This window comes from Cariama cristata, unplaced genomic scaffold, assembly GCF_000690535.1.
Source record: "Cariama cristata isolate BGI_N322 unplaced genomic scaffold, ASM69053v1 scaffold7825, whole genome shotgun sequence".
In the NCBI taxonomy this organism is placed as follows: domain Eukaryota; kingdom Metazoa; phylum Chordata; class Aves; order Cariamiformes; family Cariamidae; genus Cariama; species Cariama cristata.
The window spans coordinates 1-19,792 of NW_009616886.1; the positions used below are offsets into that span (position 1 = coordinate 1).

The following is a 19,792-nucleotide window of genomic DNA, read 5'->3' on the forward strand; positions in this document are numbered from 1 at the left end:
ACCAAGAGTCCAAGTCTTTTTTTTTTTTTGAAACACAGCTCAATCTTTTGACCGTTTTTAGGTATTTTCTAAAAATGTAAACACAAACTGCTCTCAGAGATACACAACACCTGATTGATAAAAAGTTTCTAAATCTGTTCTAAACCTTTTACAATTCTGAAATATAACACATTAAAGCAACATCGTAATTATCTCAAAAAAACCCAAACATTATAGATCCAGAAAAAATTCTAGCATCTTAAGATAAATGAAATGTGAAGAGAGCAGCAAAAGAATCCTGGTAGCAAGTTACTTTTTTTAGACTAAATACACTTAAAATCACTTTGATATATCTCGCATCAGATTTAATTACACTGATTCTTAAAAATATTATTTCTCTGATTATTTCCCTTTAATTCAGTCACTACAGGGCAGAGTTAAGGCTTGTTTTCGTTGTAACTAAGGCAACATAAAATCACTGAATTGCATCACTGAAGGTTTTTCTTGCATGTCTTGCATCTGTCTGTGTTTACCTTTTATACTACTCCCATTCTTAATACCTGGAATTTGGCTCCTGCTTTCTCTACTGAATAATTTTTACACTACTGAAAATAGGCCCTTTTTGACATTAATTGCCAGGTATCCCCGAGACAGCTGCTGCTTTTTTCCAAGTTTTCTTTGTAGAAATTTAAAGAATTGCTCCTTTCCAACAGCCTTAGCAATTTACTCCTGCCTGGAGCCAAGGCTACAGCTATACTGGGTAAAGGTGACCTCTTTGCAATATGATCAACAGCAAGTATATTAAAAAACTGTCTAATGATATGACTAGATAATAGGAAATTATTCTTCTGCAACATAGAACAGCAAGTATGATACTCACAGGAGTTTGGATCATCATGGCTCTTTGATCTCTCATAGTTCTTACAATATCTAATGGGTAAACAGGCTGATTGCACTCAATGAGACACATAGCTGTCTCCATAGTGATAAGAACTCCTGTTCGTCCAATCCCAGCACTGAAAAAAACAACAAAAAACCACAATGGAAAATGAAACAAAGCGTCTGGAATACAGTTCATACTTAAAGACCTTCCTTTACAAGGATCCTCAAGATTGATCATTATGATTCCCACACTATTAGGACAGGGCTTAGACAGACTGTGTCTGTGTCACTGGAAGTCTCCATCCTGCCTGAACAGAGCTAAAAACAATTAGTGCAGAATCGCCAGTCCTTTCAAGAGGGACTGTCTTAACCCAGCCATTCACTTCAGCAGAATTTACAACCAGGTATTTATTCAGATCATATTATAAACCATACTAGTATCTAGACGATAACAAAACACAGGGATACCTAGCATCAATTTGACCGTTACTGGACTATTGGACTAATTTGATAAAACCATGTTTATGTTCTTGAAGTGATCCATACTTCCATATTTCAGAATAAGGAATAGAACCATTACTAGAAACCTCTGGAAGATGACAATAATGATAATTTTCTTAGTATTAAAAAGTACAAGAGAGGTTTAACATGTCTAAAGATTTATCTGCATTGTTGTACATATATATACACTTTTCCACAAGTAGTAATCCTCAAACACTAAATATTTAACCTTGAGCTTGATAATCCGTTTCAAATTAATATTTTTCATTTTCAAGAAAATTATGTTGCCCTTTTGAAACAGAAAACCAATGTTTCTCCATATTTTAATATAGAACCAAAATCTGTATTTTCAAACGCTAGCATTCTCTTAACACATACAACTAGTATTTCAGTCAATAAATGAAAGTGTTTGCTTCTAAATTAGTTAATATAAACATTCCAAACTTTGAAACTTAATTATTCTGATTTTGAAGTATAACTTCAAATTAAGTCTGGCCAAACTGCTACTTTAAATCTTTGCCCAGAAGGTGGCATTAAAGCTACTATATATTTCAGTGATGTCATGAAAATTTTATGACAAGATGTAAACATACTTGTTATATAATATTTCTTAGAATTTATATGTATAGAATTTATATGCAGAATGCTTTATCACATCCAAACATGAACAGTATCTGTCAAAGAACCTAATGACTCATTTTAAAACTTCAAAAGATTCAGAGAATGGCAACAACAATGATGGAAAGTGTGATAGTTTCCATATGACAAATATCAGGTAGGCTAGGACTCTTCAGCTTGGAAAAAGAACTCATTGACTGATGGAGGGGAACACAGAGAGGACAAGAAAATCATGAAGGGCATGGACAGGATGAGTGGCTCACCATCGCATCCAGAACAAGAATTAGAAACTGTTCAACTAAACTAGTAGGAGCCTTGTAAAAATGAAAACAAACACATGAACACAAGCTTGGAAACTACTGTTTTAAGTAGTTCAACATAACAAAAACCTTTCCAATTTCTTAAGGTTTTTGTTGCTTTACAATCTCTCTGGGTTTTTTTGGCTTTGTTTTTAAACTACTATTGTACAAAAGAAAAGTCTGCTCTACTAGCTACTTGGATTCCCCACACTAAAGCTCATGGCTTAGTTCTGCAAACAAGTTTCACCATTTTGTTGCACTAATGCCTTGTCCTATTATACTGAACAGACATTAAAAATAGTGTGCACGCAACATATGGGGGAAACCCTGGGCTCCTTCAGCTTGACTCGCTAGTGGAATTTGGTTATACTTCCCAACAGCCACCAAGTTAGGTCAATTAATTATGTTGAACTGTGATATTCCCTCTCTTCTGTGAAACATAAAACTGTTGTAAATGTTGGTATTGAAATTACTAGCGTGGAGCTGAATCGATGCCTTATTGAGATGAATGAAACTGTTCATACTCTCCATTGTTGTTGTTCAGTGTCGCAGTTTATATTGTAGAAGTTCTATTTGGCTGGTATTTTCACTATTTGTTCACAACCATATCAACCAAAAGTACATCAATAATGGAAGTTGAGGAACAATATCATTTAAGACAGTGGCATTCTGGTACTGTTTCCCCAGTTAATAAGATTCACCCTGACCAGCATAAAGCAGAAGATCGCGCAAAACCAATTAAGTACAATTTCTGATACACCAAGTGTCAAAAAGATAAAACATTTTTCTTTCATCTTCTTCAATAAAAGTCTAGTTTACTTGTAGATTAAATTGATTTTAGAACAATGCACACCTGACTCAGGAACACTGACTGTCTGGGCAGTATTCGGGAATTCAGAGTGAAAATTTTATTCACAGAACTGCTCACCAAGAATTGGTATAGACATTTGGCATTATGTATTATTATAGTTTACTAATTGGCTATTTTAAAGGATTAAGATTTTGAAATTTACTATAGGAATGCAGAATACTATTAAAAACTGTTGCACAAGAAAAACAAAAACCCCACATTTCATGTGTACATAAAAATCTGAGTAACAGAGCTATTTTAATTTATGACAAAAGTAAATTGTTGAGAAAAATGTGTCATCTTCATATATGTATCAAAATATCATGCAGCCTAAGACTGCAGATTCGAGAGAAAGTATCTTTTATTTGATCATTGCATATACCACCCATGTCTTCTGCTATGGATTATTTATACAGCTATTCAGGACTTTTGCAGAATAGTTACCATGAGGAAAAGGTTCCTAAGTATCTTTTGCCATTTCCCTGAATTATTATGCAGATTGTTAGCACAAGTATTTAAACTGTAAACAAAACAAAAAATTCAAAACCCAACAAAATCCCTGCACAGATCAATGCATGGAGATACTCAAGTTTTTGCTTATTGAAACGTGATTATAATTTTAAGTAATTGTTTAATTTAAATGTTGAGTTCTCCTGTCATCCCCAAAGCAGACACAATTAAATGTTTATTTCTTCAACAACATAGTCCAGAAAAGCTATTTGATGACAAATAAGTTCAGTTTAGTGATTTAATAAAGTGAGAAAAAAAATGGATACCTGCAATGAACAACAACAGGTTCTTCTCTTCCAGCCCTCTTCTTTCGCACAAGACACACAAAATCTAGGAAATCGCTGGAATCATCAGGAACCCCGTGATCAGGCCATGCTATATACTGGATTTGGGTTAGCTGGCGGCTTTCCTCTTTCTAATCAGAAACACAACATTTATTCAAGGGTAATTCAGGTCCCATTAAAAAAAAAAAAACAATGGTACATTTACAGCAACTCGTACCCATAATACAAGTGGCTTCAGGCAACTTGCTGCACTTTAACAACTGTTAATCATTGCTCATCCTGGATTTTATAATTACTTTTTTTTAAAAAAAAAAACCAAACAACCACACACAAAAAAGGCAATTCACCATGTTTACACCTTCAACATGTTCAAAAAATTACATGCATGTAATAGCAAAGCAGTTCAAGGATACGAATGATCTATCTGAACACTAGATGTACAAAAAGGTGGTCAAGTTTTTAGCAAAACAAATTTAACAGAAAGAGGTACTATCTTACCAGATCAGATGACAGAACTAGGTTAGGAGAGGAGAGGAAGGACTTTCAGACATAAAAGCTTTGCTTCAGACCCCATGTGAACAGCAGCATTGTTTTGGCTTTATCTGCACCTCAATTTTATCCAGCATACTATATGTAAGATGCAGAATAACTTTGTTTTCCACTCCCTCCTGCCCCTCCTTCTAATATCATAAACATTATCTGCCTCTGGTTAGTGGAGGGGACAGGCTGTACAATCAGTGTAAAAGCAGCATTTCAAAGAACAGGAGTTACTGCACTTTAAATAACCTTTAGGAGTGGAATCACTTACAGAGGTTCCACTGCTGATAACAAATGAGCAATTGTCTCAACAGGACACAAGGAAGGAATTTCAACTGCAAATTGACTAAAAGGCAGCTCTATAAAACTGGCATCTCATCTGGTAATCCAAGCAGTGAGAAATGAGTACGTGAACTACATTCCATATACTCATTTCCAAACATTTATGAGATTGAAAAGCTAGCTGGGGAGGCTCCAAAAACTACATGTGCCCTGAAAATCATGCAACGCATGTTCAAGAAGGTCCTTGGTGACCACATGTAAACAATCCCAATTCATCTTTCTCTCCGCAGGATTTATCTTCCATCTACTTGCACATACTCTCCACAATGGAATTACTAAGAACTGTTTGCCTCTACAAAGACTGATTTTTCAGTTCCAATAATGAAATACCTCTAGTGTCTCATGTTTTGAGAACATCAAGGGAATAACAAGTTTCTCAACTTCTTTAATTACTCTTTTTCTTTGGCCAGGGCATGAAAGACACCAATAAAGACTTTTAAGACAAATAATACATCTTTTATGTAATTTAAAACCAATTAATATGATTATGGAAATAGAATCTTTGTGATATTTTGCTAGTGAAAGGTTTGTTTTCATTCTAAAAACAGATTTTATACTACATAAGGACACGGCAATATGAGTAGTTTTCTACAGGCTTCAAGAAATAAACAGTTCTATTTATGTGGATATGCCACCAAGTTGAAAAGAAAGTCTGATTAAGTAAGTTTTAGCTACTCTGTGAGGATTCCACAGATTAATACTTAAAAACATGTATTATGATTTTACCTCCAGATTAGTCAATGTCATTTCTCGAAAGACATAAGCAGGATTTCCTTCTTCTGAATGGCAGGTGATCTGGAAATTCCCATATGATGAGCTTCCTGATGGCTCTGGCCAGTACTGATGGCATTTTACCTAAGGTCAACACATTTTTTAAGATGCCTGTGTTTAAATTCACAGAGAATTATTTTCATTCTCTCTAGTACCTTATACCTTTGTTCATTAAAGACTATTTTAATAGTTTTGTAATCACTATTAATTTACTTACCAAATAGACTGTGTTACCTAATTATTGTTTATAAAATACGGTATTGCAGAGATTTCCTGGTTCTCTTCTCAAGAGGATGCATGCACCAGCTCTTGAGGTTAGTTTAACTGAAGATGGATGCCTTTAACTTTCATTGCAATTTTTTTAAAAAAGTGTATCTATAAATATTCCATCTTAACACTTGAGTGACAAAGATGAAGCTTTATAAATATTTCTGACCTCCAAAATTCTCATCTAATCTTCTCAAAGCACATTTATATGGGAAAACAACAAATGGAAAAAAAAAAGGCCATAAGCAACAAAAAAAGTTGTTAAACTAATGCAGAAATTAGGGGGATGCAGATGGTGGACTTCAAAGACTCTTGATCGAGTCATCAAATGTGAATGAAAACTTCTAACACTAAGATTTTCAGATATATTGCTTAAATGCCTAATTACAGAGGTCATTTCAGCTCAAGTGTACTTTTATTTTTCCAACCCACCTGGCGATTCTTTAAGAGCAGCCAGATTTGCAGACTTCCTGCTCCACTGAGACACCCCGGCATGCAGTGGGATAGTGATGTCAGTAGCCTCATGATCAACTTTAGAGCAGGGAGCCTGCCTATGGGTATAAGACAATATAAGTCCTTTTATTTCATTATTAAGCAGCTCTCCAAAGAACTCCACAAATACCATTATTGAAGGGGTGGGGGAACCTCAGAGAACTGCTATTGCAAGTCTGTTCTTAGCAGATCTGCAAAGAAAACTCAAATTAAAAGGGCACTTGTACTGAAATTCCCTCTAATCACGTTTATTTTGGAGCAGGCAGCATCATGCTAACATTGAGTCACTGAAAAAGGGTTTAAAAACACTGCAACCCCCCTTCAATTATTTTAATTATATTTAGAGGCCTGACCTCCCAGCAAATACAAGGTTATTAAAAAGTTAAAGCATATACAGACATCTGAACTACAGTCTGAGTTGATCAGAACACCCACAACCTACTATAAATCCATCTTCAAAAGAAATCCTGAATGTGGAGAAATTCTGCTAAACTAGTATTCCAGACTGTCATTTCTGTCCATACACTAAACCAGTCAGTGCTACTGTGAATGCTCCAGACTATAAATGCAGTAACTCTGGAATTACACTTCATGTATGACCTGATTTGATTGTTTTGCCTGTCTCCAAAGGACAAAGCTCCATAATAAACAAGGCCATTAAGAAGAAACTATAGCTTAAAAACAACCAACCAAACCAACCAAAACAACCAAACCAACCAAAACAACCAACAAACCCACAAAACCAAAACAAACCACAAAATACACCTCAGGCTTTTTACAGTACCATACACAATTATTTTTAGTAATTTATAACTGTAATTACTTTATTACTAGTACTCTATTTTTACACATTTTTGTATGGAAATTACTTAAAGGACAATGATTCCTTCCTATGGTTAAACAAATATTTATAGTCACAGAAGAATACTTTATAAAAAATTTTAGATCTCAAGTTTATCAAGGATTCTCTTAAAGACAGCCATCCAGGCATGGGATCTTAACACTACAAAGCTGTGTTAGGCTGCCTTAAAAAATGAATCTCTCTACATATCGAAGAATTAATCTACAAAAACTGTCAAAACTTCTTGGAGTTTAGAGAAAAACATCCTATGAAGGTAAATTCTACTTGCTTTTCACTTTACAATAAAGAATCAAACAAAGCAGCCTAAAAATATTTTAAGAAATCCATGACAACTTCGATGTATTTCAGAACTGAACAAAGTTTAAATATTAGCTACATGTTAACAATATCAGAAGGTTTAAAATGTAAGAGTAATTATTGCAACAGTACTAGGAATGCACCACCCTTATAAAAAAAAGTCATAGAATCATAGAATAGTTTGGGTTGGAAGGGACCTTTACAGGTCACCTAGTCCAATCCTCCTGCAGTGAGCAGGGACATCTTCAACTAGATCAGGTAGCTCAGAGCCCTGTCCAACCTGACCTTGAATGTTTCCAGGGATGGGGCATCTACCACCTAGGCAACCTGTTTCAGTGTTTCGTCACCCTCATCGTAAAAAATTTCTTCCTTCTATCTAGTCTGAATCTACCCTCTTTTAGTTTAAAACTATTACATCTTGTCATATTATATGTCATAATAGTATATTCCTCTAATCTTTTAAAGGCTAATCACCAACAGATTTTTAAAGGATTATGCAAATAGTATTTAAGGAAATCTTTTACTTACTCTGCCCCGTTCAACTTGAGTTGTTAACATCACAACCATAGATGAGCCTTGTTCCCAAGTCATCTGCCAAAAATCAGGACAAGTGTTCGGTAACGGACCTTGACAAGCAATGTACTGGTTTATTATTGTGGAAGAAGGGATTTCCATCTAAGAGAAGACAAAGTAATTATATTTGCTGTAAGAATTAAAATAAGTCAAGCATCAGACATTTAGTTTTTACTAACTAATACATTAAGAGCACCAACTATATTAACTCTATTATAAATTGGTAAATACGATTGGCACAGATAAAAATTCTTCAGTGTTTCACAAGCAAAATTATTACAAAGATCCAGGTACACTTCACAAATTAACTGACAGTTACATAGTTGCCATAATCAAGATTAATGGTTAAAAAAAGAAATGACAGACCAGTTTGCAAATGATTCAGGTGCAAACATTTCATGCTTTATGGGTTTCTGATGCTAGCTTTTAAAATACTGACTTTTTAAATTTAATTTATTCTGTTTTTTGATCCTGAAAGGAAAAGTAAGTAGCTGTAATTTTGTTGTTATTGACAATGAATAACAAAGAAAAAATATAAAAGAAAGTGCTGCCAGATTAGACTTTACTGATGTTGAACACTACTGCCACATTAGTAATCAGAAAAGAAGAATTAATCCCTCTGGTAGAGGGCTAGCTTCTCTTAACTTTTTTTTTCTTTTTCTTGGTTTCATTTATAAAAACACCTGCCACAAAGCATTAGCAAATAAGTGTACCTACAGTAAATTTTGAACCATTTGACTACAGGTTTATCAGCCATTCTAGTCTGAACTAGATTTATGAAAATATTGTGGGTTTTTTTTTTTAAATCAACTCCTCCATTGACAAACTGCAAAATTACTTAATGTCAGAAGCTCTTTTGAAAAATACTACTCACATTTATATAATTTGCATTGATGTAATCTTCATTACTTTTTAAAATAACCCGTGTAGCATCATCTGAAAAAAATTTTTTGAAAGATGTTACTTATTTACTAACCACAGTAAAATACTTTTAGAACACATACACAAACACATATACTTACAAGGCGAAATATCTCTGTATCTATTTTTGGAAATGTTTTGAGGTAATCTGGCACAAGACATTGTCATTCCAGGCTTTTTCCTATACAATTGCTAAAAGACAAAACCAATGGTCAGACCATAATCAATGCAAAAGATCCATTAGTATATTATTTGCCTAGAGGTATTTTTTAGAACATAAACTACTGAGCAACAGTAGCTTCGGTACACATAAAAACGTATTTCAAAAGAAAGCACTATGAATTTAGCTATGCTCTAGAATCACTGAAAATAATCAAGACATCATCACGATTTGTTTAAAGACAAGCTGAACATTACATTTCATGCTTCCCTAAGAACACTGATCCAGACAAAAGTCAACGTATACTGGTAAGGGAACTGACTGATACTGATGGTATTTGGGGCAAGCAGATAGTTTTGTATATAGGCATCTACCTACACTGCAGTTCTTTCACTTTTTTTCCCCCCCCAAGATGTCCTTCCGTATTTCAGTAACTGCAGAGTGAATCTTGGGCTACCTCGTTCTTTTCCTGCACAGAATCTCCTTTGAGAGGTTTCTGCCCTCTCAATGCCTTAACCATGCACTGCCACAACCCTTGTGCTGCAAACAGTATCAGTGAAATGATCCAGGTTCAATAAAAATTATTTTAAAAACTTTTAAATGTTGAACCTGCTTGGAAGACTGAAAATGTGTGGTTAAGGAGGGATTTTAAATCACTTTCAGAAAATCTCTTCTTTCTAGATATAAAAGTAAATTTTACCAATGTTCTTAAAGAATAGTATATTAATATATTTTATAAATATATGTTCTAACACATAATGCTAGATCTCCATTTGGTGGGGAATTCACAGAATTCACACTACTGTGTTTTACAAACCTACTGCTTCCTGCTTTAAGTCCCTTGACCTCGTGCGTTAAAGATGGAATATTATCAAGGCACAAGTTAGCGCTAAAGAAAGACTACAGCAGCTTAGGACCCCACAGAAAGTGCACTGTCCTTTTGAAATATGTCATTAAAAAAATCAACTATTTATAAAAGACATTGTCACATTAACCCTTAAGATTGGGGCTGTATTTTCCATTGGTAATTTTACCTTCCCTCATTGAGATTGTCCATAAAATGTCAACAGCTCAGCTGTCATTCAGTTTCTACGGTAACTTAGATATGGAATGGAGGTCTGAGTACAGAATACATATTTTGGTATTCATTTTTCAGTCTTCTTTTCTATAAAAATGTTTTTATTAGCATAGGTCCCCGATAACCACAAAAAGCTGTAAGTAATTAATAAAGCTATTTAAAAAAAACAACACTAAAAACTAGTATTAGGATTATTCTATGCTGTAAGTTTGCACATACAATAGAGGACTGGATTCTTTTTGTTATTTTTCTTTTGAGAATGTAAGACAATTGTTTTGCTAAAAGATACTGACTCTACTGAAATTTAACTGAAATCTGCTCTGCTTAAAATAATTACTATCCCAAAAGACTTGGAACTTCCACAAAGCTACAGGTGACACAGTACTCACATCAAACTGAGCCAAAACCGTTCCAGTGATAAGCCCCTCTGCTAGTTGAATCATGGATTCCCTCAGAGCATTATCATCTTGATGGACACCATCAAGTGGAGATTTCTCAGGGATGTACTGGAAGTCAGGCTCGATCTCCAGCTTCTCTTCCACAACATCATAGACAGCTATAACAAATAGAGGTTTGAACATTCTGACTGAACATGCTGTTTGGCAAGTAAAGTTAACTCTAAGTCATTTATTTAAAACAGAAAAAGAGACAAGTGTCTCTCCTGGAGAAAAATCCACGTTTATTAACACACCGCTTTTAGTCCCCATCAGCAAGGGCAAATAGCCTTTACTGATCATTATAATCCATGACAATATTGTTTTGTTTTGATATTAATTTTAAGTGAAACCACATCACTGACTGCTAAAATTTTGATCAAAACTCATGTTACACCCTACCTTGTCTAATACAACTCCCTAATCTCAGACTCTCACATCATGCCTCTGAAGTCATTATAGTTGCATTTGCATTTTTACTTTTAATTCACTTTGAACTGATTTTAGGCTTCAGTAATTAGGGCAAGATGTGCAGACCACCTGAGAAAAGGGCATTAATATATGACGTTATAATGCTATCGATGCTATATGCATGCCTTACCTATAAATAAGCTGAAAAATAATACGCATCTTCTACTATATGCAGGAGAGACATATGCTGTCCGAAAGCCTGTTTTTAAATGATAGCCCGTGACCACGAAGGAGGAAACTGGCAACTCCTCACTTCAACTCAAATGTTTTTATCAAAAATACAAAGATAATCAACACACAAGGGGAAACTGTTTTAGTAAATTTGTATACAAAGCTAACAATTTTATCTGAAAAAGAAAGTAAGCACACAAAAACTGCAAGAGGACTTACATACATAATGAGAGCACAAGCAAGTGGGGAGTCCAAATAAGTGAGTAAAGGAAAAATTGTTTATGAGTGGCAGAGGTACTATCCTAAAGTAATTTCAATTAGACCAATTAAACATTATTATTTTTCATTTTGCTTTTTCCTCTGCAACTGTATTATAATTGGGATGTGCAGCAGAATTAAATCCAGTGACCATCTGCTGGCAATGCCGCAACAGTATATTTCATTAATACATTGCACAAGCTGTTATTTAGACTGCATTTTTAGCACTTTCTTCTATTAAGTCTCCTCAAGGAGAAATGTTACCAGTCATTCTGGATTGTTTTAAAAACATATGGAAGGATTTTGCATATATCGACCTCCAAAGTCATCCAAACACTGGGTGTTTGGTGAGGGGTTTTTTGTTTGTTTGTGTTTGGCTTTTATTTTCCTTAAGGGAATAACCGCAACCTCAGAAACTGCATTCAATATCCATATAGCTTTCTGGACATTTTTATCAACGAGAGTAAGAACAAAATTTAAATTAGCTCTCTTAGAAGTATTTGATCTCTGACTTTCCTATTAATTTTCAACAGTTAGTTATGTGCAGCTCCTTAGAGCATGGGATTGATCAAGATTCGTACAATACATTGTGTTGTTGCAATTTCTTTTCAAGGAAGGGAGTTCTTTCTTACAATGATGTTAAGCATTCCATCTCAGGACACAAAATGAAAGCAAGGTGTGGATATTTTTTTTTTTTTAGTTATTAGTATTATACACAAATCACTCACCATTGGGTCGAACTAGGAGCACAAGTTCCCCTGAGTGTCTCTCACAGCTAGCTTTAATAAACATAACAACTTGATCATGGGTATGCTCTGCTATATCCCTGCCGTTAATCAGTACAACCTGGTCACCTTCATTCAAACGAGGGACACAGAGATCAGCCTGCACATTGGGGAAAAAAAATAAAATAAAACACTCCATGAAACAAGTCATTTCCAATTTATCACGTTAAAATTAGCAACTTAAAGTAACTATACTTGGGGACTCCTAACAGCCTAGTTGCTATGGTTGCTGCATTGTATTCAAATGATACATTTAAGTGTTACACAATACGTAAGACAGTGCTATTCACATGAACAAATCAATTTGCAACTGGGAGGTGACTGTCATTGTAACATGTCTTTTGGCAGCTGTTACTCCACTCCTCTGGTTGAAGTAGAAAGCTCCTCTGTTTGAATCACATTTTGTATAGGCAATTAAAAAGCTGAATGTTCTTAGCTTTGAAGGGAAGGGAGTAACATGACAAAGCCTTGTCCAAATCAATTTCACAGGCTTAAATGCTTCAGGTGTAAAATATCGCAACTGTAATGACAAGAGTAAGACAAGGACCGAAGACAATGCACAAATCCCAGTAATCCCAGAGAGAGGAATCAGGTAATAAAAATCATTATTATAATCATAGTCTAAACATTGTTGCAGAAAAGAGCGAGCACATGCCATCACCAAATATCTTCTCCTTAAAGAGTAGATGTTTAAAGCATTCAGCCAAAATGATTTACATTATTAAATATTTCAGAGATAATAATTAACAGGGACAAGAACAATGCTCTTGGCAAACATTTTAATAGTTTCAAATAGTCAAAAGAAAAAGCAAGCCGTACTGCTTAAACATTCGCAAATACACAGTTCACACTAAAAGGTATAAACAGAGCTGACTCGTCAGCTGAATACCAGGTCAGTATTTTTGGCAATTAACTGACAAAATATTGTGCCTAGTTTGAAGGCACTATCAATAGTCACTAAACACCAGTAACAACCGACAATCAGACCTGATGAATGACTCACCATGTCTGATTTTAATCTAAATCATGATGTCTGATTTTAATCTAAATCTTGGCTTTATTCAGCTACATCTGTCACTAAAATGAGAGATTTACTATTTTGGTTATTTTTAACATATTAAAAGACTCTTTCAATATATAATTTATGTGAAATTATATGAATGCCTATATTAAAAAAAGTAATAGAGTAGATGTATTTTTAGGATGACACAGCTCAAGAAACATTATGTAGCCTCATCAAATTCTTACTGAACATAATTTGCTTTGTTATGATAATGTTGTAGCAAAAACTAATTTTCATAGGCAGCTATGAAATAATTTACAGTTTTGAATACATACTTCAAGATACACAGATATTGCTACCAAGTTTGTTTTTTTGATAACTTACAGGTGTTCCTGGAGCTACCCTGGACACTATTACCGGCATCTTTTGATCGTATCCACCCTTTAAAAACAAATTAAATTAGTAATAAATCACAAATGTCAGAAAATAATCTTAATAGACATGAAGGGAATAGATGTACTGTTACCTTTACATTGAAGCCAAACCTTCCATTTTCATCTGGTTTCATTCTGATCATAACAAGATTGTCATGGGGGACACCACCATTGGGCTAGTAAACAAAAATTATATTATATTAATATGTACTTTGTTCACAGTTAGACTTTGAGGATATTGTATGTAATAATTTTGCAGTTTCCTCATCAATTGTTCCTAGACACTTGAGAAAACATCAAGTGATAGTACAAATGTCTTGAGTTTTCCATAAAAGGGAAAAGTTAACTAAGTTGAAAGTGTATTCTGTCAAAGTAAGCTCAAAGTAAGAAATAGTATTAGAAAAGACTAATTGGCTTCAGTCTTAAGTAAAAGAGTTTACTAAATGGAAACTCCTTAAATTTGTTTTAATGAAGACCCCAGTGAAAAGCCTGCAGTAAGCATGTAATATGATGAAATTGAAAGTATACTTTTGTTTTTATTAACCACAATATGACAGTAGTAAGCAAACAAGTTTGGCAACAAAATCTTAGTTCCATATTCCCTATTCCCTTTCCAATGTAGTGGAATATGAGGTGTAGACATGCTCTGCACTGATCAAGCTCTGACAATTTTAGCTACTTGCTTTTTGGTTTCATTCTGATCACACCACCACTGTTAAAGGGACTACTAATAATCAGGGGAATACTAGACACTTTTAATCTGGAAAAAAAAAAAATCAACTTCATGCCATTGAAGTGACTTTCAGTTTGTTGCCACCAGTATTTATTTCACAGACTGAACATTAGCTACTAGTTCCATAGTTTCTACAGTGAGGATGCAAAGTATTATTAAAGAAATTTATTTCAAGGAAGTTTTCAATATTAACGATTACAGCCATATAAGACTCATTCAGAAAGGAAGAAAACAAAAAAACTTAAAGCAAACATTTCTATATGTAAAAAAGTTCAAAACATGTAGTTTCAATAGGTAAATGAAGTCTGCTCAACTTGGTTTACAAAAAGTTATGTCAATTCCAGGTGTTTTAAGCTCTTGGTTAAAACAAACCCCTCTGAACAGTGTCATAGTAACGAAAAGATGAAAAATTTCAGGAAGGAGAGGAAAGTAACCATGTAAGATATGTTAATGAGAAAGAAGGGTGCTTAAGAAGCTTGATCATATGCAAATTATTTTAGCCTATGTTCACTGGCACAGGAGACCAGACTCAGGTTCCTGGACAGAATGAACAACAACCAAGTGCTCACCTGCAGCGTTTGGCAACTTTTGTGCCATTGCATTCCCCAGACAAAAAAGGAATAATGTTTTCCTGCTTTAACAGGCTATTTTGAGCAGTAGTTTACAATTAAAAACCTGAAGACAGCACTGTATATCATCATTAACCTGTTTGACTGAAGGGACTCCTGGCGACACCTGTTTTCAAATATTTCTGGACATTCTCAGACTGGATATTTAGGGGATTGCAGATGGAGTAAAAAAATTGTCATTTCCATACCTGTCCTACTACCTTTCTAAATAGACTCTCCACACATACAACACACAAAGGAAATTCAATAGTTAAATGAAGTCAAAATGGTGAAGGATTTTCCTTAAAATACTTGAGATGGAGCAGCAGAAGAGGAGACTTTAGTGGTGCAGGAACCTGAAGCGCGTTCTGGTCAGAAAAGCAATTTTGAAAAAACAAAACAAAACAACCCCCTCCCCCACAGATTCCAAATCCTGAATTTACAGTTTCACAAAATTTCAGAGCCATGCTGCATTCTCTAATACTCAAAATAAAAAGCCATCAGCAGACCAAATTAGATCTTCAATTACAACGGTATACTACCTTAAGTAAGGCTGCATAAATGTGGCCCATTGGACCAAAGCAAACAATCACATTGACAATGCAGAGGGGAAAAAAGAATCTTATTCTCATGCAGTTGTGTTGGTTTTGCAGAACTAAAAGCAGTCCAAAAAACCCTGAAAGTTATATTCTCAAATTGGTAAAGATAACTGAATACAGAGCAGAAAAACTTGATGAGTTGTGTTACCTTTCAAAACAGAACAGTACTTTAACATGACTCATGTAAGCACTGACAGAAGACAAAAGTTAAAAATTCTGTTTCATTATTAAAGCAAAATTTTTTTTACAACATTCCAAAAATGCTCATAAATTGACAAGTTTCACTTGCGTGTTTTATTACAACCCCAGCTATGAAATTAAATATGTTTTTTATGGGAATCCTAACTTTGTAACAAGGCCTGAGAGAACACCCTAGGCTTAGAGTTTGGAATGCAAATAAAAATAAACCAAAGGCATTTCTAAAATACCAATTTTGGGAGCTGACTCAATTTTGAGTGTCTGAGGTTGGCAAAACTGTTTATATAATATTTGCTACATCTGGATGTTAAACAGTTTTCCCATCCTGCAAAACGTTTCTTGTCTCACAACAGTATAAAACCAAGAACCATTTGAAAACTTTGGGAAGGACAAAAATCACAGTGAGATCTCACCTCAGTCAGACAATCAACTGACTAGCTTACTCATCTAGCATGTGCTTAAGTGCAGAAAAAAGAACTTTTGCTGAGATTTTTACATTCATGGTCAGAGATCTCTTGGTGGACTGTCTCGTAAATTCTGATGAGAAAAGCAACCACAGATTCAAGAAGCCTCTCCTCACAAAACTGCTCTAGAAGCTGGTAGGCACTTATAGTTTCAGCTTTTTGATAAAAGCTAGATTAAACACTAGTGGTAGTGTCTGCAATGTCTTCTTTAAAATTGATGGTAAATGACTTCTCAAAGAAGAGGTTTGTTTGAAATTTCTGCATATGCTGAAAAGCTATTGTTCAAAATGTTTGCATAGCCATCCCAACGTAGTCATCTGATAACTGAAAAAGGACTACTCCAGCAGGTGGAAAAAATGGAGAGAGCTAGCAAAGAGTCAGTATGTATAATGGAAATGCTGCAATGTAATGCATAAACACAACAACTCTCTAAAGTGCATCAGAATCAAGCTCATGAAGAGTAGGACTATCATTCCAACAAAAAGCAGAATGGTTAAACTGGATCCAAAAACTTACTGTGGATTTTTCAGGAGATGAAGGAACATCAAATGTTTCATTAATATGGTTATCCAGTTCTTGCTGTGACTGTGAATGATGAATTTGGTTCCAACTGTTCTTTTTAAATTGTTTGGGTGGTAACGCAGGAGGCTGCCCATCTATAGGAGTTTCTTGAGATCTAAATACCAAAACAGAAGTATGAAGTGGAATGATCATGAGTTATTGACAGTTTTTTCAGGGTTCCAAATAAACTGAAAATGCTAGAAGAAACTCAAGAGTTTGAGCGCTGAATATCTGTATGTATTTTTAACATCTCAACAATGTACTGTGGTGGAATATATCGGAAGTGTACGTTTAGACATGTTACCGCTTTTTTCTTGACAAGCAACCGTACACGGGAACCAGTAAGTTTATCTTTTACACATGAGGGTTTTTTTTTTAAAATGGTTTTAGTGTTCTTAACCCACTTGATACTGGAATATTGTAAAATTCACTGTATTTATACTCTGCACTCCTGCAAAAAAAATATTTCTAAAATAGGTATGTCACTTAATATGTTTTCCTCAGGACAAAAATTAGTTAGTTTGCATCTTAAATTAATGCTTGCAATTGAAATCTTAAAAACAGACACAAGCAGCATAATAAAGTGGTCCCACACTAGGTTTTGGCTTTTGATCTAAAAATAGGAGGAGTGCAAGTTGAAGACAACTCAACTGTCCACCTGCATTTATTTGAACAGCCCACTGAGGATGATACTGTTAAATTTTAATTTTTCAATTTAAAAGTATATGTTTACATTTCAAGAGAACTTTGTTTTTTCCTCCTCTTGAACATATTCCCCTTTGAAATATGTGCAGCTTTGAAACATTTGTAAAAATGGCATTCATTGCATGCATTTTTTTAGTTGAGTTATAACACCATTACTGAAGATGAAATGGCAGAAAGTTTTAGATCTGCAAGCACTCTACTGTAGATTAAACAGAAATGTTCTCTGTGTTTATGTATAATATGGATAATTTCCTTTATTAGTCCTTTTGGAATAAAAGCTTAACTGTATAATTTGTGTTACATAAATATATGATTCATCTTTCATTATATGGCTTTGTATTTAAGAATTAAGAACAACATTTTTGAGAGGCCCAAACGGGCAGTTAGCACACAGTTCCCATTAACTTAGTTTGAATGCCAGTTTCTAAATACCAGCGAGGACACATGCCTTCCTCTCCCTGAACCACATTAAAAGGTATTATTAAATAATTTAACGACTTATGACAACAGCCCACCGATACTAGTGGCAAATCCAGAAACCACCAAGAATGAAGTTACAAGTTACAGCTAAATCTAAAGAGAATGCTACCACCAAAAACGGGTGCTTCCGTTCTTTCTTTCACCCACACCCCTGGCCCCTTCCTTGAAGCACTCCTCCCTTGGCTAAGGCAGCTTACCAAGCAAGCAGAAATACATTGACTTTTCGGACAAGTCTGGGTAGCTCTCTCCTGGCTCAAAAAGGTGAACTGGTTCATCACAGGCTCGACCACTGTGTGGGGAGGGAAGAACACTCCCAGAAGCCAGAAATAGGATACTGCCCCTTTTGTTATCAGCAAGCTGTAGTCGTAACTCATAGCGTAACATCCCTCTAAAAAGCACGGGCAACCACATGAATAGTCCTACTGTATTTAACTGGTCTAGCCACAGTAAACTGTTAGCAGGGTAAGACTCTCATTATGACACAGCATAACATTTCAAGTTGCTGCAAGTTAGAAAACCTAAGGCACACATCAAATTCCGTATCATATAATCTGTTTCTATGCAATTAAAGAAAGGCAGATCCCAGAAACATGTTTTCAAATAAAAACAAAAAATATCATAACACAATTGTCTACAGTGACTTTAAATAAAGGATGAATCTCTGTCAAAAAGCATGAAAATTCAATGGGAAACAGAATACTTTGAAAAACCACACGTTTTCCATTTCAATTTTTAAAAATTTAGTCAATTTTCTTAGAAAACAAAATATTGATAATTGTTTTGATCAATGTATGGAAAAAGTATATTTGAAAAGATCCTAACAATATTTTTTCCTGTATGTTTTTGCTTAATTTCAAGTTCCAGAAAATATTTTTTTCATGCAGTGTTAAAAGAAAAAAAGCACTAATTATTCAGTATCTGATGTCTGAAAAAATCTCATGTTCAAAACACACTAGGGAATAAAAATAGTATTTCTTAACACTTTTCAATGCAAGTGACAGCAAAAAAGAGCATATCATCCTTGTATTTTATTTTTCAGGATAATCAACTTTTCTAAATTCATTTTTGTGCAGAGAAAAATATGAGGATTGCCAATATTTGCAAAATGAATTTTCAAGGCAGCTATAAATTATTTAGACAATGACTTAGAAAGGTCACCCAGAGCTTTTTAACTGCCTATGTATTTATTCATTCAAGTCTTGCCAGCACAGATTATTCAGCCTTTTAAGTGAAGGGCAACATAGTTATGTATTTTCCTGCAAACAATTACTCCCAAGAGTTTTAAGCTGAATAAAAAAGGCACAGAAAGCATGAGTAGAGAGACAAAAGAAATGATCTCCATAAAAGTAAAAGATGGGATGTTATGTTTGACTAGATGTCTGGACATATATGTCAACAAACACAAATTCCTACCAAACATACAAACTTATAGAAAAGGTTTGAAAAGTTACTTAAATGAGCATTTTAGAAGCAGCAATGCAAGTACTGTAATATATTAGCATAATGAATTGTGAGAACTAACAATCAAGCCTTGGGCAAAAACTTCATTGCTTTGTATTTGCCCAGTCAGCTTTGAATTTCCTTATGAATGCTTAGACAATGGCAGTGAAAGCAGCCTATTTTGCAGGCAAAGCAGCTCTCTGTTACTGCATTCAGCAATTTACA

At 34.5% G+C, this 19,792-nt stretch overlaps 1 protein-coding gene across 1 annotated transcript in view; it reads right to left on the reverse strand.

The window, feature by feature from the left end:
- Nucleotides 1-859: 859 nt before the first annotated feature.
- Nucleotides 860-19,792, reverse strand: part of PTPN4 (protein tyrosine phosphatase, non-receptor type 4 (megakaryocyte)) — a gene marked incomplete at both ends in the record, with an annotated part of 30,313 nt that continues 11,380 nt past the window's right edge. The window contains 11 exons of the mRNA XM_009700314.1: nucleotides 860-995; nucleotides 3,906-4,054; nucleotides 5,529-5,657; nucleotides 8,020-8,166; nucleotides 8,939-9,000; nucleotides 9,087-9,177; nucleotides 10,613-10,779; nucleotides 12,286-12,442; nucleotides 13,730-13,786; nucleotides 13,872-13,955; nucleotides 16,898-17,057. Coding sequence (XP_009698616.1) covers nucleotides 860-995; nucleotides 3,906-4,054; nucleotides 5,529-5,657; nucleotides 8,020-8,166; nucleotides 8,939-9,000; nucleotides 9,087-9,177; nucleotides 10,613-10,779; nucleotides 12,286-12,442; nucleotides 13,730-13,786; nucleotides 13,872-13,955; nucleotides 16,898-17,057 — 1,339 coding nt within the window. The remainder of the gene's footprint in view (nucleotides 996-3,905; nucleotides 4,055-5,528; nucleotides 5,658-8,019; nucleotides 8,167-8,938; nucleotides 9,001-9,086; nucleotides 9,178-10,612; nucleotides 10,780-12,285; nucleotides 12,443-13,729; nucleotides 13,787-13,871; nucleotides 13,956-16,897; nucleotides 17,058-19,792) is intronic.